Source organism: Elephas maximus, chromosome 15 (assembly GCF_024166365.1).
Source record: "Elephas maximus indicus isolate mEleMax1 chromosome 15, mEleMax1 primary haplotype, whole genome shotgun sequence".
NCBI lineage: Eukaryota > Metazoa > Chordata > Mammalia > Proboscidea > Elephantidae > Elephas > Elephas maximus.
This window is the reverse complement of record NC_064833.1, coordinates 92,169,844-92,192,616: the sequence shown is the minus strand read 5'-3', so window position 1 is coordinate 92,192,616 and position 22,773 is coordinate 92,169,844. Positions and strand designations below refer to the sequence as shown.

Below are 22,773 nucleotides of genomic sequence, written 5' to 3'. Positions count from 1 at the left end.
CTATAAGAATATAAATTCTGCATTCTAAAAACAACTTAAAAATCCAGTATATTAATGTTAATAGTAGTATATATTCAGTACTTTATATGCATTATCATTTAATCCTCAAAATAAATGTGTGAGGTGGTTTATACTTATATGAATGTTGCAAATAAGGAAACTGTGGTTTAGGTAAGAAAAGTAGTAGTGTAAGATGAAGAGCATTTAAAAAATTTACCACTGAAATTAATTGTATAAGTAACTAAAGTAACTACATACAAGTAACGAAGTGACTAATGTACAATTTATAAAGAGCTAGATCATATTTAGATTTTGCTCAATAGTTGTGAATTGACATTGATGCCAAGCGTAAGGGCAGTCTATGCCTTGCTATTTCACTAGCTGATAACCCTGATATATTAACAACCTCTGCATGAGTTGAAAAAATGAACCCTCACTTTTACTCATTCAATTTAATTTGTTTTTGTTATGCTAATGAAATTAACACTAAATTTAAGTCTAGCATAACACAATTGTAAGTAGAATCAGTGTGAAATAAATTACTTGTTTGATTAATCAGATATTATTTTCATTCTATGCAGCAAATTACACTCGTTTGAAATATCCACAAACTTTGAAAATGTCCTTAATTTGTAGGTTAGTTAAACATACCCAAACCCCACTGCCGTCGAGTCGATTCCAACTCATAGCGACCCTATAGGACAGAGTAGAACTGCCCCATAGAGTTTCCAAGGAGCGCCTGGCGGATTTGAGCTTCCAAACTCTTGGCTAACAGCTGTAGTAATTAACCACTATGCCACCAGGGTTTCCTAGTTAAACATAGGTCTCTCAAATGTTAAGATGTAGTAAAACCATCTCATGTAAGTAGCTCTCCAAGTTTTTTCAAAATTGTTATCAAAATAAATATAAGTATCTTGTCAAAAATAGTTTCAACTTACTTTACTTAAATAAAAGTTTAAAAAATTACTTTTTACTGTAATTGGGGAAGCATATGTTGCACAATATTAAGAAATATATTAAATTACATGTTTTCCTGAAGATGGAAAACAATAGTAACAATTCTCACATAAAGATCATAAGCCATCAAGATTATATTCTATAATAGATAAAGAAATATATGAATCAGCTTTCCAAGTATTTCTCAACCTTACCTGCTGGTTTACAGGAAAATTTCTGTTGATTTTTTTGATCTGCAATAACAAATAGATAAATAAGCAAACAAATAAATAATAAACGTGAGAACAACAAGATTCAAGTACCACCCAAACCATCAGCCTTTGAGTCAATTCTAACTCATAGTGACCCTAATGGACAGATTAGAGCTGTCTCATATGGTTTCAAAGGCTGTAAATCTTTACAGAAGCAAACTGCCACATATTTCTCCTGCAGAGCAGCTGGTGGGTTTGAACAGCCAACCTTTGGGTAAGTAGCTGAGCACTTCAACAACTGCACCACCAGGAATCTTTTTAAAGTACCACGATTCCAAATATATTTGTGAGAATCTATCCTTTGGTGAATTAATATTCAGTATATATTAATTCAATATTCAATAATCTCTATTCAACAATCAATAACATATATTCTATACTCTTTTTTTTTAATAATTGGAAAATGGAATATATGAGGTATAAATCTAGGAAAATTGCAAGTTTTCAAAAATGAAAAGGAATGCATAAAATCGATATCATAGACATTAGTGAGCTGAAATTGACTATTATTGGCCATTTTGGATTGGTCAATCATATGATCTACTATGCAGGCAATGACAAATGGAAAAGGAATCGTGTTGCATTTATCACCCAAAAGAACATTTCAAGATCTACCGTGAAGTACAACACAGTCACTGATAATTTTTTTTACAAGGAAGACCAGTTAATACAACTATCATTCAAATTTACACACCAAACATTAAGGCCAAAGATGAATAAATTGAAGGTTTTTACCAACTTCTGCAGTCTGAAATTGATCAAACATGTGATCAAAATGCACCAATAATTACTGGTGATTGGAATGTGAAAGTTGGAAGCAAAGAAGAAAGATCAGAAGTGGAAAAATATGGCTTTGATGACAGAAACAATACTGGAGATTGCATGATAGAATTTTGCAAGACCAACAAATTTCTCGTCGCAAATACCTTCTTTCAACAACATGAATGGTAACTATACATGTGGACCTCGCAATATGGAATATGCAGAAATCAACTACATCTTTGAACAGGGACAATTGAGAGAAGCTCAGTATCAGCAGTCAGAACAAGGCCAGGGGCAGACTGCAGAACAGACTCATCAATTGTTCGCATGCAAGTTCAAGTTGAAGATGAAGAAAATTAGAGCAAGCTCATGAGAGCCAAAATATGGCATTGAATATATCCCACCTGAATTTAGAGACCATCTCAAGAACAGATTTGACACTAATGACCGAAGATCAGACTAGTTGGGGGATGACATCAAAGACATCATACATGAAAGCAAGAGATCTTTAAAAAGACAGGAAAGAAAGAAAAGACCAAAATGAAGGTCAGAAGAGATTCTGAAACTTGCTCTTGATAATAGAGTGGATAAAGCAAACCAAGAAAATGATAAAGTAAAATAGCTGAACAGATAACTTCAAAGGGCAGGTCAAGAAGACAAAGCAAAGTATTATAATGAAATCCACAAAGACCTGGAACTAGGAAACCAAGAGGGAAGAACAAACTTGGCATTTCTCAAACTGAAAGAACTGAAGAAAAAATTCAAGCCTGGAGTTGTAATATTGAAGGATTCTATGGGGAAAATATTGAATGACACAAGGAAGCTTCAAAAGAAGATGGAAGGAATACAGAGTCACTGTAACAAAAAGAATTGGTTGATGTTCAACCATTTCAGGGGGTATCATGTGATCAAGAACTGATGGTACTGAAGGAAGAAGTCCAAACTTCACTGAAGGCATTGGTGAAAGACAAGGCTCCAGGAATTGACAGAATACCAACTGAGATGTTTTAGCAAATGGATGCCACACTGGAGGTGTTCACTCACCTGTGCCAAGAAATTTGGAAGATAGCTAACCTGGCCAACTGACTTAAAAAAAAAAAAAAAAGAGATCCATATCTGTGCCCATTCCAAAGGAAGGTGATTCAACAGAATTCAGAAATTATCAAATAATATTAATATCACACACAAGTAAAACTTTGCTGAAGATGATTCAAAAGTGGTTGCAGCAGTACATCAACAGGGAACTGCAAGAAATTCCCGCCAGATTCAAAAGAGGACATGGAAATAGGGATATGATTGCTGATATCAGATGCATATTGACTGAAAGCACAGAATACCAGAAAGATATTTACTTGTCTTTTATTGACTATGCAAAGACATTCAACTGTGTGGATCACAGCAAATAATGGTTAACATTGCAAAGAATGTGAATTCCAGAACACTTGTGTTCATAGGGAAACTTTACATAGACCAAAAGGCAGTTGTTCAGACAGGAAAAGGGATACCGCACGGTTTAAAGGTAAGAAAGGTGTGTGCCAGGGTTGTATTCTTCACCTTACTTATTCAATTGTATACTGAGCAAATAATCCGAGAATCTGGAGAGTATGAAGAACACCACAGCATCAGGATTGGAGGAAGACTCATTAACAACCTGCATTATGCAGATGACACAGCCTTGCTTGCTGAAAGTGAAGAGGGCTTGAAGCACTTACTAACGAAGATCAAAGACCACAGCCTTCAGTATGGATTGCATCTCAATAGAAAGAAAACAAAAATTCTCACAAATGGACCAATAAGCAACATCATGATAAACGGAGAAAAGACTGAAATTGTCAATGATTTCATTTTACTTGGATCCACAAAGACCGTGGAAGCAGTATTCAAGAAATCAAAGGACGTATTGTATTGGGCAAATCTATTACAAAAGACCTCTTTAAGGTGTTAAAAAATGAAGATGTCACTTTGAAGATTTAGGTATGCCTGACCCAAACCATGGTGTTTTCAATCACCTCATATGCATAGAAAAATTGGCAATGAATAAGGAAGAGTGAAGAGGAATGGAAGGCTTTGAATTAAGGTGTTGGTGAAGAATATTGAGTATACCACGGACTGCCAAAAGAATGAACAAATCTGTTTTGGAAGAAGTAAAGCCAGAATGCTCCTTAGAAGCAAGGATGGCAAGACTTCGTCTCACATATTTTGCACATGTTATCAGGAAGAACAAATTTCTGGAGAAGGACATCATGCTTGTTAAAATAAAGCATTAGCGAAAAGGAGGAAGACCATAAATGAGATGGATGGACACAGTGACTGCAACAATTGGTTCAAGGGTATCAAAGAATGTGAGGATGGCACAGGAATGAGCAGTGTTAGGGTCACTATAGTAGGAACTGGCTCAAGGCCACCTAACAACAATGACAACATATATTCTATCCTTTATATTCTCTATACTCAATGATCTATTTTATATATATATACATATTTGAGATATAGATGAATTCTATCTTGACTTACCGCAATTATTAAATGTCAAATACTTATTATGGATACTTCTTAAGTTTGGCTATCAGAATTATCCCACATTTTGTTTGTTAGCATTAAAAGAAAGATTTATGTCTAATCATTTCTGGTTTATGAAAAAGCAAAAGGTTGTGTTTTCATACAATAAGTGAATATCTATGAAAAAATGTAGAAAGTTATTTTTTTGTAATTTATTTATTTTTTATTTCATTTGAAATCATATCCTATTTATTTTAACACCCTAGAGAGCAGAGGGAACAGAAAATCAAACATTGAATGATAAAGTATATGTGCTGAAATGTTTCTTGTCAGGATTCCGAATAAAATATAACATTTACTTTAAGCAAATTTAATGAATGACATTTATAAGAATTTAAAATACCTCTTCAGAGAAAGCATTCCTCTGTAGTATGCCATACAAACAGAGTTTAAAAAACAAATCTCAATATGAATATCAGGCCTGGAAAAATGACCCTGCACTACTCAAAGTTTTGCTCAGTAGTAGTTTTGCAATAATTATTTTTCTTTGGCTTTTCCAGAGAGAGTTAAATAACTAGCTTTTTGATAAAATATTACATCACACTAAATTATTTACATCAGACTAAATGGCTTACATCAGACGAGCTCATTTTCACTTATGAATAAATTTTATTGTATTAGTTCATTTCCCCTCTCTTTTTTTAGTTCCTTTTGTCTTACTGGAAAATGTGAAATAACAGGTCATTTAATGGAAATTGAGCACAATTTTGGAGAATTTTCAAATAGCTCATCTATAAGAACAGGCTTCTTAAGTGACACTAAACCATAGACTGGTAAGACACTCTCATTTAAAATGTAAAATAAAAGAAAAAGAGAAAACACATGATTTGTGTATGGCATGTACAAAACCCATATTTTATATTCCTATTATTATTTCAACATAGTCATTTGCCCGGGTGAGGAATCAGCAAAGGAAATCTCTAAAACTACTTGTCTCATCAGTTAAAATCAGGGAAAAATGCATTGAATACAGGTATAGTTGCACATCTGATTAATGTAATTGCTGTCAATAAGTTGTATGCCTATGAAAAGTTGAACTGGTAAAAGTTGTGTGATAGATACACTTACAACAATGACAAAAAAATGAATAGCAGCTGAAACCACTAAGGTACAGCAAAACACCTCATGGAATTTAGTTCCTTGGTTTGACGGTTTAGGGTCATGGTTTCATGGGACATCCCAGTTAATTAACCTAATAACTTGTTTAGTGCTTCTGTTCTACCTGCTAATTCATTGAGTAGTACCTGGAGTCTTAAAAGCTTGCAAGCAGCCATCCAAAGCATGGCAATTGACCTCTATTCACCTGGAGAAATGGAGGAAGGAGGAGAATCAGGAATAGGAGGCAAGTATGAAATGTACGACTAATTGCCTCGATGGACAACTGTCCCCTCTGTCATGAGACCAGAAGAATGGGGTAGTGCCAGCTACCATTATGAACATTTTGATCAAAGATTCTATAGAGGAACCCTGATCAGAAAGGGGAAAATGCAGAAGAGAATTTAAAATTCTCATGGAAGCCAGAATTTCTGGAACTATGGAGGCTGGATGAACCCCTGAAACTATTGCCCTGAGACAGTATTTAAACCTTAAACCAAAGGTGTTCCCTGAAGTTGTCTTAAAATCAAACAATAGTCTAGCTTAACACGGAAAAAATGTCTGTTTTGAGCATTATGCTCTTTTAAGATCTACCTATATGGAATCAAAGTGACAAACGCAACTTGAAAGATTAGATAGCAACCTTAGGGGGCAGTAAGTTTATGTTAATGGGGAGGAACAACTCGGAAAAGGAGGATGAGAATGGTTGCACAACCCAAAGAATGTAACCAATGCACAGAATTCTACATGTAGTAGTGGTTGAATGGCATATGTTTTACTGTATATTCTCAACAACATTTAAAAAAAAGAATGCATGCATGTGCAACGTAAAGATGAACAGTTATCAGAGATGTATATATAGACAGTACATCACTTTGTGAAAAAAATCACACCCTTTTTTTTTCCTAGCAGTTGAAGAAATGTACAATATAACAAATCTGATGTCATTATGTACATTATAAACTAGCAAAAATGAGTAACACTGTTAAAAACTCAATATGGATGTGACTTAAGGAAAACATATTGTTGGTGATACTGCACATTATTTCAATCTTGCTAGAAAGCAATCTGGCAATAGGTAACAAGTTACCCCTATCTTTTTTCTAAATTGTTCATCTTTGGGTATACAGACCTAAGAAATTAACCCAAAGAGAAATTTTAAAAAGCCATTGATCCAAACAGGCCTTCATAGTCATATTATTTATAATAGGAAGAAACTGGAAACAGCCCAAATAGAGATATGAATGAGCAAACTGCAGCATATTTACATGATAGACTGCTCTACAATTATTAAAAAGACAAGTTTATGGTTGTGTTTACTCAGGGTTATGTGGGCTTGAGATACTATAAAAGGGCAGAGTACTAATTGGTAATTGCATAGTTATTTCTACTATATAAAAATAAATACACCTTGTATTATTGTTTATAAAATAAAGAAAATCTGGATGTAATTTTAAAAAATCAGGGTAGTATTAAGTTTGGGAATGTAGAAGGCAAGAACAGATTCCTAAATATTTTCTACTAAATCAATCAAAAATATCTATTTGGTATAGTTGGTGGAACTATGCTTCTTAGCTAATTCTTGTGAACTGTTTAACAAAGAATTATAAAATTCAAATGTGATTTTTGTACCCTCATTGGGTAGAGTGTATTATCTACCTTTAAAAATTTGACTTTTTATTCTGAAAAAAGCCTGAGTAATAGTTACTGGAAACCTAAGAAACAGCATGTAGGTAAGCATCACATGGTAGAAAGCAGTGGATAAGTGAAATACATGCTGATCACAGACATATTGCTCTACACACTCACACTGTCGTATTTGTGGAACTGAAATGATTTCTCCAGTAGGGGCTCACTTCTCTCCCCTACAAAATATGCACTAGCCCCTCAGCCTTACTGACCTGTGTAGAGATGTTGTGTTCATGATTATTTCGTTTTTGTTGCAGTTTTCCTCCTTGCTTACCTGATGAGCCTGTCTAGGCGATCAGCTCATGAATACAGGGATCAAACAAACTTTATTTTTCAAATAATTTTATTATATAAGGTGACTTATGCTAAGAGAATAAAATGCATGGTACATTTCCTTCTGCTTCTCAAATATAAGCCAATAATTTACTATCGAAAGAGTCAAAATTAAAATATAAGTGCCAACAAAGGAAGAGTATACTCAAGACTAGAGAGTTAGAATGACAAAGTACCTCAAGAGGTATAAAAGCAACTGCAAGAGAATCTTAAAAAGCTGGCATGCAAAGAATATACGTTTGGAAAATCATTAAATGGCTTTTACAAATTATTTCTAGGTTGTATTTTTAACATGTGACAAATACAATATGTAATAAAAATGAAACAAATGTTAATGGAGAACATTCAAAAAATTGAAAACAATAATCTTTTTCCCCAGTGGTGTCATCTTAACATTGTAACATCACTTACTGTTTCTTTATGACTTAATTATACATAATTTTGAACAGTTTATCTTATCCCAAGAATCTGAGTAAAAATATTCAAGTAGAATGAGTTAATACTTAAAAATTTTGACCCATGGTATTAATCAACTTATTTGGCAATGGAATGAGTTATAGAAAGTTTATTTCTGTTAAAATTTATAGCTTTTTATTTGTACATTGGTGTAAAATAACTTATTATATATTCATGTGGTAATGGAAATACAGTTAAGTAACCAAAATATTAAAATACAGAAATGTAACAAAGTTAACTATTTTGAGGAGCATAATGTCTAGGACACAACCTGTCCTAGTCATTGCCTTCATTTTGGCAACAAATAAAAAAAATTTAATTCAGGTTTCCTTGTGGAATTTTAGACACAAAATCAAAAGTGTAAAGATTTTGAAGTCATACACACACCCAAATCTACTTGAGATAATTTCAGCTTTTCCTAGAGCAATTGGAGTAGAAAACACAAAACACTGCATTTTCCAGTTTATAGTAACATTTTAAAATAAATCAATAAGTATATACAGTAAAAAAATTAGAAAAAATCTTACTCATAGTAAATATTGGCTAGAAAGTGCACTGCTGTTAAGACTTATATGCAGCCTACACTGAATCGCAATAACTGATATGTCCAAAACAAGTCTGCTGTGAAGCAGTTATAAAATATTAGTGGTGTAATTTATGTCATAACAAGAAATGACTCTTACAAAATGTTTTGATTTAATGGCAGGTTTTTAAACAATTATTTTTCTCAATTTTATACATACATACAGATTAGTAAACGAAACTGTTGTTGTTAGGTGCCCTTAGGTAGGTTCCAACTCATAGTGACCCTGCAAACAGCAGGAAGAAACACTGGCTGGTTCTGCTCCATCCTTACAATACTGATTTGCTTGAGCCCATTGTTGCAGCCACTGTGTCAATCCATCTTATTGAGGGTCTTCCTCTTTTTCACTGACCATCTGCTTTACCCAGCATGATGTCCTTCTCAGGGGCCTGGTCTGTCCTGATAACATGTCCAAAGTACATGAGGTAAAGTCTCAGCATCCTGCTTCTAAGGAACGTTCTGGCTTTCTACTTCCAAGACACATATGTTCCTTCTTCTAGCAGACAATGATATATTCAATGATTTGCTAACAACGTAATTCAAAGGTATTAATTCTTTTTAGGTCTTCCTTATTCAGTGTCCACGTTTCACATACATATAAGGCAATTGAAAACACCATGGCTTGGGTCAGATACACCTTAGTCCTTAAGGTGATATCTTTGCTTTTCAACACTTTAAAGAAGTCCTTTGAGGCAGATTTGACCAATGCAATATGTCGCTTGATTTCCTGACTGCTGCTTCCATGGGTGTTGATTGTGGATCCAATTAAATAAAATCATTTACAACTTCAGTATTTTCTCTGTTTATCATGATGTTGCTTATTGGTCCAGTAGTGTGGGTTTTTGTTTTCTTTATATTGAGGTATAATCCATAATGAAGGCTGAGGTCTTTGGTCTCCATCAGTGTTTCAAGTACTCTTCACTTTTGCAAGCAAGATTGTGTCATCTGGATATAACAACTTGTTAACGAGTCGTCCTCCAATCCTGATGCCCTGTTCTTTTCACATAGTCCAGCGTCTCAGATTATTTGCTCAGCATACAGATTCAATAAGGAAGGTGAGAAGATACAACCCTGACACACATCTTTCTTGACTTTAAAACACACAGTATCCTCTTGTTCTATTTGAATGACTGCTTCTTGATCTAAGAACAGGTGCATCATGAGCACAATTAAGCCTTCTAGAATTCCCCAAGGATCCACACTGTTGAATGCTTTTGCATAGTCAATAAAACACAGGTAAATATCTTTCCGGTATCCTCTGCTTTCAGCCATGATCCATTTAACCTCAACAATGATACCTCTTGTTCCATGTCCTGTTCTGAATCCAGATTGAATTTCTAGAAGTTCCCTGGTGATATACTGCTGCAACTGCTTTTGAATACCCTACAGCAAAATTGTGTGTGATATTAATAACATTGTTCAATGATTTCCACATTCTGTTGGATCATCTTTCTTTGCAATGGGTACAACTATAGATCTCTTTCAATCAGTCAGCCAGGTAGCTATCCTCCAAATTTCTTGGCATAGGCAAGTGAGCACCTCCAGTGCTGCAACTGTTTGTTGAAACATCTCAATTGGTATTCATGATTAATGTAACTGACATCACTAAATTGTACACCTGAAAATTGCTGAATTGTCAAATGTTGTTGTATTATATATGTATATATATATATATCTACAACAATCAAAAAAGGCAGGAAGGAAAGACAGAAACATGGATTTTTTTTTAACAAACTATAGTACATGAAACCCTGGTGGCATAGTCGTTAAGTGCTGTGGCTGCTAACCAAAAGGTCAGCAGTTTGGATCCGCCAGGTACTCCTTGGAAACTCTACGGGGCAGTTCTACTCTGTCCTATAGGGTTGCTATGAATTGGAATTGACTTGACGGCACTGGGTTTTTTGGGTATTGGCACTGAGTAGTACATACACACAATGGCATACTATGCAGCTGTAAAAATGAATGAGGAGGTTCTCTGTCAATCAATATGAAGTGATTTCCAAAAAATATTGTTAAATAACAACCAAATTCAATACAACATATATTATGACACCTCTACATATATATTTACATATATATGATTTCTATCTTTTTTATAATTTATTTTATTAATTTGTTGTTATTGAGACTATACACAGCAAAATATACACCAATTCAACAGACTTTACCAAAAAAGTGAAAAGATAAGATACTGACTAGGAGAATATCCTCAGCAATCATGTACCAGACAAGAATCTAATAGCTAAAATAAACATAAAACTTTGACAACTTAACAATAAAAAGACAACTAACTCAATCATAAAATTGGGAAAGGACCTGAATAGACATTTCACCAAAGAGAACATTCATATGGCCATCAAATGCATGAAAATACGCTCAACGTCATTAGCCATCAGAGGGATGCAAATCAAAATCACAATAGGTACCATTTCACTCCCACTAAGATGGCTAAGGAAACCCTGCTGGCGTAGTGGTTAAGTGCTACTGCTGCTAACCAAAGGGACAGCAGTTCAAATCCACCAGGTGCTCCTTGGAAACTCTATGGGGCAGTTCTGCTCTGTCCTATAGGTTCGCTAGGAGTCAGAATCAACTCGACGGCACTGGGTTGGTTGGTCGAAAAATGGCTAAAATTAAAAACAAACAAACATAAAATAACAAATGTTGGTAAGGATATGGAAAAATTGCAATGCTTACCCATTGCTGGTGAGAATGTAAAATGACACAGCTGTTGTGGAAAACAGTGCTACAGTTCCTCAAAAATCTAAACATAGAGCTGCCATATGACCCACCAATTCCACTCCTAGGTATATACCCAAAAGACCTGAAAGCTCCCTCAAAGACTTATAAGCAAATACAGCACTATTCACAATAGTCAAAAGGTAGAAACAACTTAAGTGCCCATCAACAGATGAATGGATAAACAAAATGAGGTACATATATATAAAGGAATACTACTCAGACAGTGGTATAAATGAAGTCTTGATACATGCTACAATATGGATATAGGTGAAGATATTACTCTGAGTGAAACATGTCAATCATAAAAAGACATACATTGTGTGATGTTCTATATTCCCTTTTTATGTATATGTACATACATACTCCAATACAAATACACACATACTTAAAAAACAGAAATAATAAATCTGGAAATAGTGGGGTGAAGAAACATGATGGAAGCAATATAAGAGGCAGTTTTTTTTATACTTACTTTCATAAATTTGACTTTTGGAAGCATGTTATGGTTTCCAGTAAATTCAAAATATAAGAGTCAGTAAACAAAGATGGGCAGATGGAGGGGGCAGTAATTAAAAATAAAACAAATGAACCTACCTGTATTTCAAATGAATAAAATAACAATATTGAAGGAAAAATATAGACTACAGTCTTCAGTTATATACTCTCAGTTTTGGGTAGGGAGGTGGAGAAGAGCAAATGAATGCTGAATACTTTTAGTTGTTTTATCTTTTGCAATAATGTGGGCAGGGACTTCTGAAAGTATTTCAAATGTATTAAAGGATTGAACAAGTAAGTAAACGTGTTGTTGTTAATGGAAGGCAGGTTCTCACTATGGAAGAAGGAACAAAGACCTGGAGAATGGGGGAAGACAAGAAAGAACCCTGTGGAGATGGACTGGAGTCAGATATATAGGTTCAGATTCATAATTCTAAAATAGAAATGTGTGTGTGTGTGTGTGTGTGTACATTTCCTAGCCTTCTCCACAGAAAGATTCTAGAAGCAAAGACATTCCAGAAGCAATGACAAAAACCAGTTCTCAGATCTGTTCCTCAGAGAAATGGCTGAGTCCAATGCTGAGTTAAGATGAATAAAAATGAGCCTGGAAAATCTTGTTTTGCCAGAAGATGAAAAAATGCTTTCTAGAAAATGACTGGGTCTTGTCACAAGACACAGAATCCAGCTTAAATGGGCTTTCACTGTCTATAACTGAGGCAATTTTAGCATCAAAGTAAATTAGAGGACAGTAAGGAATTATAGAGGTCCCTAGGTGGTACAAAAGGTTTACACCCAACTACTGACCTAAATGTTGGGAGTTTGAAACCACCTCATGGCACTGCAGAAGAAAGGACTGGTGACCTGCTTCCATAAAGATTACAGCCAAGAGAGGCGGGGCCAAGATGACTACTAGGTAGAAGCTACCTTGGATCCCTCTTGCAACAAAGACTCAGAAAAACAAGTGAATTGATCACATACATGACAATCCACGAACCCTGACCATCAAACACATATCTAAAGAGTTGACCTGAGTGACAGAGACTGAGAACGAACAACCACGGGGAAGCAGCGACTGTTTTCGGAGCCTGAAGCCAGTGTCCCAGTCAGGAAACCTTGGCACTGGGCTTTGGACTGGGCACAGGGGAGCTGAGCACGGCATCCTGAGATGGCGCAAACACAGGGCACTGCCTTAGTCCCCTGAACTGACCTCGGGGGAAGCCCAGCCAGTGCACGCAGGCAGCACAGCGATGTGGTTGACAGGAGGAGAAGTCACCAGGAAGCAGCGACTGGTTTTGGAGCCGGGAGTGCAGTGTCCCAGCAGGGAAACCTTGGCGCTGGGCTTTGGACTGGGAGCAGAGGAACTAACCGCGGCTTCTGAGACAGCACAAGCAGGGGACACGGGCCTGACCCTCGGGGACAATCTCTACCCAGCCAGCGCACACAGTCGATGCACACCCCTTGGGAATCTCAGATAAAACAGTCATCCCAAGCTTATCTTTGTCTATATTCCGGGGTGCTACTCTCTCCTATTTATCTGAACCCTCCCCTCTCCTTCCCAGGCAGCTTCATTAACATTGGAATTTCCTGAGCCAGAGAGTGAACTGCCCTGCGGTCTTTCTTTCTTTCTTTCTTTTTTTCTGGTCTTTTCCTAACTCATTCTCCTGGCCTAAGAGAAGCAGCTACAAAAAAACCCAGGGACCAAAAATCCATCCCTAATTGACTAAAAACACAGAACCAGCTCCAGGCAAGCATATGTGATCCACAGTCTTGGACTTTCATCCCTACAGAAAACAAGGTGGGTATTACAATGCAAAGGCATTTCTGATAGGGATCTGACTGTAATTGTTTTAGTGGATTACTGGAAAGACAAGTTTCTCAGGTCTGATATCTCTGCGTATTCAACAGAGCCCTCAATGACCCACAACACGAAACTGAGGGCTGAAGCTCCCCCCAGACCACATAGCCTCCTGCCTTAGGGGTCTAAGAAGGGTGACACCTACCAATCTGCAGAGGTACTTGCATTGGGGGCCTAAGGTACAGCTGCAGAGCCCACCCACCAAAGTGCTTTAGGAATAGAGACACACCTACCTCACTGGCAGTTGGGGGAAGTCTGTCAGCATCCTGCCCTCCTCAGGGTGTGAACCCTGATGCTACTAGAATCTGGTACACACAACTATCACCACTCCTCCTCTAGGTGGATAGGTGAAAGTCTGCACCACACACTTGATGACCCAAAATCAGATTCTACTCAAGAATAGTGAGCCTTATATATCTGGTAACAGCCCAAAGCAGCTGATAATAGGACATAAGTGATTCAAGGGCTACAACAATCAAGACAGAGCAATCTAGTAGCCCATCTACGTATACTGAGAGAAAACAAAACAAGATAAGACTCAGTGAGCAAATATACAATAAATCACTACAATATCTTATAGATGGATCGGAGACAGCAGTCAATATCAAACCACATAAAGAAGCAGACCATGATTGCTTCTACAACTCCCCAAACTAAAGAATCAAAATCTTTCCCAAATGAAGATACAATCCTGGAATTGCCAGATGCAGAATATAAAAAACTAATTTACAGAATGCTTCAAGACATCAGGGATGACCTCAGAAATGAAATAAGGCAATCTACAGAAAAAGCCAAGGAACACACTGATATTAGCAGTTGAAGAACTCAAAAAGATTATTCAAGAACATAGTGGAAAAATTAATAAGTTGCAAAAAACCATAGAGAGACAACATTCAGAAATCCAAAAGATTAACAATAAAATTACAGAATTTGACAACGCAATAGGAAGTCAGAGGAGCAGACCTGAGCAATTGGAATGCAGGGTGGGGGATCTGGAGGACCAGGAAATTGATACCTAGATAGCTGAAAAAAAATCAGATAAAAGAATTAAAAAAAATGAAGAAACCCTAAGAATCATGTGGGACTCTATCAAGAAGAATAAGTTGCGTCTGATTGGAGTCCCAGAACAGGGAGAGATAACAGAAAACACAGAGAGAATACTTGAAGATCTTTTGGCAGAAAACTTCCCTGACATCATGAAAAATGAAAGGATATCTATCCAAGATGCTCATCGAACCCCATTTAAGATTGATCCAAAAAGAAAATCACCAACACATATTATCATCAAACTTGCCAAAAGCAAAGAAAAAGAGAAAATTTGAAAAGCAGCCAGGGATAAATGAAAGGTCTCCTACAAATAAGTTCAGACTACTCAGCAGAAACCATGCAGTCAAGAAGGCAATGGGATGACATATATAGAGCACTGAAGGAGAAAAACTGCCAGCCAAGGATCATATATCCAGCAAAACTCTCTCTAAAATATGAAGGTGAAATTAAAACATTTACAGATAAACACAAGCTTAGAGAATTTGCAAAAATCAAATCAAAGCTACAAGAAATACTAAGGGAAATTCGTCAGAAAACCAATAATATTATATACTAGCACAACACAAGCTCACAGAACAGAACATCCTGATATCAACTCAAACAGGGAAATCACAAAAACAAATTAAGATTAATTTTAAAAAGAAAAAAACGCTCAAAACAGGGAATCATTGAAGTCAATATATAAAAGATCAAAACAATCAAAAAGAGGGACTAAATACAGGTGGCATAGAACTGCCATATGGAGAGGGATACAAGGCTATATAGGAAAATACAAGTTAGGTTTTTACTTAGACAAATAGGGGTAAATATTAAGGTAACCACAAAGAGGTATAACAACTCCATAACTCAAAATAAAAACCAAGAAAAACATAACGACTCAGCAAAAAAAGTCAAATACTATGAAAATGAGGAACACACAATTTACAAAGAAAAAGGCCTCAGCACAAAAAAGTAAGTGGAAAAATGAAACTGTCAACAACACACATAAAAAGGCATCAAAATGACAGCACTAAACACATACTTACCTATAATTACGCTGAATGTAAATGGACTAAACGCACCAATAAAGAGACAGAGAGTCTCAGACTGGATGAAGAAACACGATCCATCTATATGCTGCCTACAAGAGACACACCTTAGACTTAGAGACACAAACAAACTAAAACTTAAAGGATGGAAAAAAATATATCAAGCAAACAATAAGCAAAAAAGAGCAGGAGTAGCAATATTAATTTCTCACAAAATAGACTTTAAAGTTAAATCCACCACAAAGGATAAAGAAGGACACTACATAATGATTAAAGGGACAATTGACCAGGAAGATATAATCATATTAAATATTTATGCACCCAATGACAGGGCTGCAAGATACATAAAACAAACTTTAACAGAACTGAAAAGTGAGATAGACACCTTCGCAGTTATACTAGGAGACTTTAAAACACCACTTTCGGAGAAGGACAGGACATCCAATAAGAAGCTCAATAGAGACATGGAAGACCTAATTGCTACAATCAACCAACTTGACCTCATTGACTTATACAGAACTCTTCACCCAACTGCTGCAAAGTATACTTTTTTTTCTAGCGCACATGGAACATTCTCCAGAATAGACCACATAGTAGGTCATAAAACAAAGCTTTGCAGAATCCAAAACATCGAAATATTACGAAGCATCTTCTCAGACCATAAGGCCATAAAAGTGGAAATCAATAACAAAAAAATTAGGGAAAAGAAATCAAATACTTGGAAACTGAACAATACCCTGCTGAAAAAAGACTGGGTTATAGAAGACATTAAGGAGGGAATGAAGACATTCATAGAATGCAACGAGAATGAAAACAACTTCCTAACAAAACCTCTGAGAAACAGCAAAAGCAGTGCTCAGAGGTCAATTTATATCGATAAATGCACACATACAAAAAGAAGAAAGAGCCAAAATCAGAGAACTGTCCCTACAACTTGAACAAATAGAAAGTGAGCAACAAAAGAATCCATCAGGCACCAGAAGAAAACAAATAATAAAAATTAGAGCTGAACTAAATGAATTAGAGAACAGGAAAACAATTGAAAGAATTAATATAGCCAGGAGCTGGTTCTTTGAGAAAATTAACAAAACTGATAAACCATTGGCCAGACTGACTAAAGAAATACAGAAAAGGAAACAAATAACCCGAATAAGAAATGAGATGGGCCACATCACAACAGACCCAACTGAAATTAAAAGAATCATATCAGATTATTACGAGAAATTGTACTCTAACAAATTTTCAAACGTAGAAGAAATGGATGAATTCCTAGAAAAACATTACCTACCTAAACTAACACAATCAGAAGTAGAACAACTAAATAGACCCATAACAAAAGAAGAGATTGAAACGGTAATCAAAAAACTCCCAACACAAAAAAAACCCTGGCCCGGATGGCTTTACAGCAGAGTCTACCAAACTTTCAGAGAAGAGTTAACACCACTACTACTAAAGGTATTTCAAAGCATAGAAAATGACGGAATACTACCTAACTCATTCTATGAAGCCACCATATCCCTGATATCAAAACCAGGTAAAGACAGCAGAAAAAAAGAAAATTACAGACCTATATCCCTCATGAACATAGATGCAAAAATCCTCAACAAAATTCTAGCCAATAGAACTCAACAACATATCAAAAAAATAATCCACCACAACTAAGTGGGATTTATACCAGGTATGCAAGGCTGGTTTAATATTAGAAAAAGCAATAATGTAATCCACCATATAAATAAAACAAAAGACAGAAACCACATGATCTTATCAATTGATGCAGAAAAGACATTTGACAAAGTCCAACACCAACTCATGATAAAAACTCTCAGCAAAATAGGAAGTGAAGGAAAATTCCTCATCATAGTAAAGGGCATCTATACAAAGCCAACAGCCAGCATCACTCTAAATGGAGAGAGCCTGAAAGCATTTCCCTTAAGAACGGGAACCAGAGAAGGATGCCCTTTATCACCACTCTTATTCAACATTGTGCTAGAGGTCCTACCCAGAGCAATTAGGCTAGACAAAGAAATAAAGGGCATCCGGATTGGCAAGGAGGAAGTAAAATTATCTCTATTTGCAGATGACATGATCTTATACCCAGAAAACCCTAAGGAATCCTCCAGAAAACTACTGAAACTAATAAAAGAGTTTGGCAGAGTCTCAGGGTATAAGATAAACATACAAAAATCACTTGGATTCCTCTACATCCACAAATAGAACATTGAAGAGGAAATCACCAAATCAATACCATTCACAGTAGCCCCCAAGAAGATAAAATACTTAGGAATAAATCTTACCGAAGATGTAAAAGACCTATACAAAGAAAACTACAAAGTACTATTGCAAGAAACTAAAAAGGACCTGCTTAAGTGGAAAAACATACCTTGCTCATGGATAGGAAGGCTTAACATAGTAAAAATGTCTGTTCTACCAAAAGCCATATATACATACAATGCACTTCCGATCCATATTCCAAGGACATTTTTTAATGTGATGGAGAAACAAATCACCAACTTCATATGGAAGGAAAAGAAGCCTCGGATAAGTAAAGCATTACTGAAAAAGAAGAAGAAAGTGGGAGGCCTCACTCTACCTGATTTCAGAACCTATTATACAGCCACAGTAGTCAAAACAGCCTGATACTGGTACAACAACAGGCACATAGAACAATGCAACAGAATTGAGAATCCAGATACAAATCCATCCACATATGAGCAGCTGATATTTGACAAAGGCCCAGTGTCAGTTAATTGGGGAAAAGATGGTCTTTTTAACAAATGGTGCTGACATAACTGGATATCCATTTGCAAAAAAATGAAACAGGACCCATACCTCACACCATGCACAAAAACTAACTCCAAGTGGATCAAAGACCTCAACATAAAGACTAAAACGATAAAGATCATGGAAGATAAAATAGGGACAACCTTAGGAGCCCTAATTCAAGGCATAAATAGAATACAAATTATTACCAAAAATGACAAAGAGAAACCAGATAACTGTGAGCTCCTAAAAATCAAACACCTATGCTCATCTAAAGACTTCACCAAAAGAGTAAAAAGACCACCTACAGCCTGGCAAAGAATATTCAGGTATGACATCTCCGACCAGCGCCAGATCTCTAAAATCTATATGATTCTGTTAAAACTCAACCACAAAAAGACAAACAACCCAATCAAGAAGTGGGCAAAGGATATGAACACACACTTCACTAAAGAAGATATTCAGGCAGCTAACAGATACATGAGAAAATGCTCTCGATCATTAGCCATTAGAGAAATGCATATTAAAACTACGATGAGATTCCATCTCACTCCAACAAGGCTGGCATTAATCCAAAAAACACAAAATAATAAATGTTGGAGAGGCTGCGGAGAGATTGGAACTCTTATACACTGTTGGTGGGAAGGTAAAATGGTACAATCACTTTGGAAATCTAACTGGCGTTTTCTTAAAAAGTTAGAAATAGAACTACCATACAACCCAGAATCCCACTCCTCGGAATATACCTTAGAGAAATAAGAGCCTTCACACGAACAGATATATGCACACCCATGTTTATTGCAGCTCTGTTTACAATAGCAAAAAGCTGGAAGCAACCAAGATGTCCATCAACGGATGAATGGTTAAATAAATTGTGGTATATTCACACAATGGAATACTACGCATCGATAAAGAACAGTGACTTATCTGTGAAACATTTCAGAACATGAAGGAACCTGGAAGGCATTATGCTGAGTGAAACTAGTCAGAGGCAAAAGGACAAATACTGTATAAGACCACTATTATAAGATCTTGAGAAATAGTATAAACTGAGAAGAACACATACTTTTGTGGTTACGAGGGGGCGAGGGAGGGTAGGAGAGGGTTATTTACTGATTAGTTAGTAGATAAGAACTACTTTAGGTGAAGGGAAGGACAATACTCAATACACGGAAGGTCAGCTCAAATGGACTGGACCAAAAGCAAAGAAGTTTCCGGGATAAACTGAATGCTTCAAAGGTCAGCGGAGCAAGGGCGGGGGCTTGGAGACTATGGCTTAAGGGGACTTCTAAGTCAATTGGCAAAATAATTCTATTATGAAAACATTCTGCATCCCACTTTGAAATGTGGTGTCTGGGGTCTTAAATGCTAACAAGCGGCCATCTAAGATGCATCAATTGGTCTCAACCCACCTGGAGCAAAGGAAAATGAAGAACACCAAGGTCACACAATAACTATGAGCCCAAGAGACAGAAAGGGTCACATGAACCAGAGACTTACATCATCCTGAGACCAGAAGAACTAGATGGTGCCCAGCCACAACCGATGGCTGCCCTGACAGGGAGCAAAACAGAGAACCCCTGAGGGAGCAGGAGAACAGTGGGATGCAGACCCCAAATTCTCATAAAAAGACCAGACTTAATGGTCTGACTGAGCCTAGAGGAATCCCGGTGGTCATGGTCCCCAAACCTTCTGTTGGCCCAGGACAGGAACCATTCCCGAAGACAACTCGTCAGACATGGAAGGGACTGGACAATGGGTTGGAAAGAGATGGTGATGAAGAGTGAGCTACTTGTATCAGGTGGACACTTGAGACTGTGTTGGCATTTCCTGTCTGGAGGGGAGATAGGAGGGTAGAGAGGGTTAGAAACTGGCAAAGTTGTCACGAAAGGAGAGACTGGAAGGGCTGACTCATTAGGGGGAGAGTAAGTGGGAGTACGGAGTAAGGTGTATATAAGCTTATATGTGACAGACTGACTTGATTTGTAAACGTTCACTTAAAGCTCAATAAAAATTATTAAAAAAAAAAAAAGGTTACAGCCAAGAAAATCCAATGGAGCTGTTCTACTCTGTAACACATAGGGTCTCTATGAGATAAAATTGACTCAGAGACAACGAGTACTTACTCGAGGAATCAGAAAGAAACAGAATGTTCATACTGACTTGGATAGGCAGAATTCCAAGATGAACCCAAATGACACAAACCCTTTCATAATCTCCTCCTTTTGAGAGTCAGGTGGAGGACTTGAATGCGATAGGATAGTCACTCCTCTGATTACGTTATATGGCACAGCTGAATTTAAGAAATGAAGATTATCCTCTTCTTGCCTTACCTAATCAGGTGAGCCCTTCAAAGGATGGTGCTCTTCTTGGTAAAAGAGATAAAAGCAGGAGGGCTTCAAAGTGAGGAATATTCTCTGTTCCTGGCTTTGGAGACTGAGGGGCCAAGTGGCAATTAATGTGAATGACCTGTAAGAGTTAAGAGTGGCCAGCAAGAAAACAGGGACCTCAGTCCTACATCCACAAGGAACTGAATTCTGCTAACAACTTGTATGATCATGGAAGCTGATTTTTCCTGTAGACCTTCCAGACAAGAACTCATATAATGAATTCTGCCTCTTACACCATTTAGTAGAGAATCCAGATATGACATGCCCGTCTGTTGACCTACAAAACTGTAAGCCAACAAATGGTGATGTTTAAGACTCTAAGTTTATGGTAATTTGTCATGCAGCAATAGAAAACTAGTATACTGATGATAGAGATAGATGATAAATATACAAATAAATAAGATAAATAATAGATGATTGATGGATGATAGAAAGATAGATGATAGGTAGATAGATGATAGATAGATGATAGACAGATAGATAGACAGACAGACAGATAGATAGATAGACAGATAGATAGATAGATAGATGGATGATGGGTGGGTAGGTAGGTAGGTAGGTAGGTAGATAGATAGGCAGGAGATAGAAAGAATGAAGGGAAGATTCTTGCTTTCCTTAGAAATCCAAGTACTAACTTACATAGGAGGCAGAAGTGCTAGAGTTAGAAAATCATCATTTTGCAAACTTCATTGTAAAGACTGGTTCTAGCCAGAATCATCAACAGACACAGAATTTAGGTGAAAATTTTGATGAAGGGTAGGGTATCTGGATTGTTTCATATTGTCTTCCTACAGTTTGCTAGTTGCAAAGGAAAAATCAATCACTAAAACAGGAATTGCACAATGGAGAAATTGGGCAACACCTTGACCATATGTTCAAGATTGACATGAGTTAGATGGCAGATGGACATTGTGTGTCTCCACATGTGATACCTGGAGACACAGAATCACTTATGTGGTATTCAAGCCTGGAATGTGTAACCTGAATCTATTCATGATGAAACATGTGGCAAATCTCAAATGGGGCATCCAATTGAAGAAATGGATGGGAGCAGTATTCTTCAAAAACATTAATGTCATAAAAGACAAAGAAGAGCTGTGGAAATATTTCATATTAAAGAAGACTAAAGAAACCTCACAACTAAATGCAAAACTTAATCCTAGACCAACTCCTATACTGGAGGGTGAAGATGCAATGTTATAGTAGGTGGTATGTAAGTGTTTTATGTTTTTCTTTATGTAATTTTCCTGTAAGGATTCAACTATTTCCAAATAAATATTTAAACATGAGCATAATTGCCATATTTCTGGTGCCTGGTATTATGGTCTAACCTACTGTATAACCCTATGCCTTCCTCCCCTCCCCCAACTTCCACACCCCCACATGGAAACCCAACTATAAAAACCTGGAACAATACAAGCAGCAATTACCTGAAGTTGCTAGAGAGTGAACAGAAGTAGCAGACTGATAGGGATTGCAAGCAAGCAAGCTTCTGCTTTCAAGGGCTTCTTAGCCTTGGGCTACATACAGTCCCAAGGACTTGAATGCATATCCTAAAACCCTGAACTTTCTGCCTGGATAACCAGAAAGGTGAAGCTGGTAAACCAGTAACTCAGATGAGACGAGGGAATCCCAGAAGGGAAGGAGCTACAGGGGGACACCCTCTACCTCTGTTACCTATGTGTCTATTGACCTCGAAGTCATACTTGTGGACCTGCAGAGAGAAGATATGAAAACTGTTCCCAACAACATACATTAACTTCACAAAAAAAGA

General features: G+C 36.7%; 1 protein-coding gene across 1 annotated transcript in view; it reads right to left on the bottom strand.

Annotated features, from left to right (window-relative positions):
* SNTG1 (syntrophin gamma 1) overlaps positions 1–22,773 on the bottom strand; it is a 1,301,402-nt gene that overhangs the window by 212,867 nt on the left and 1,065,762 nt on the right. The window contains exon 13 of the mRNA XM_049854568.1: positions 1,152–1,190. Coding sequence (XP_049710525.1) covers positions 1,152–1,190 — 39 coding nt within the window. The remainder of the gene's footprint in view (positions 1–1,151; positions 1,191–22,773) is intronic.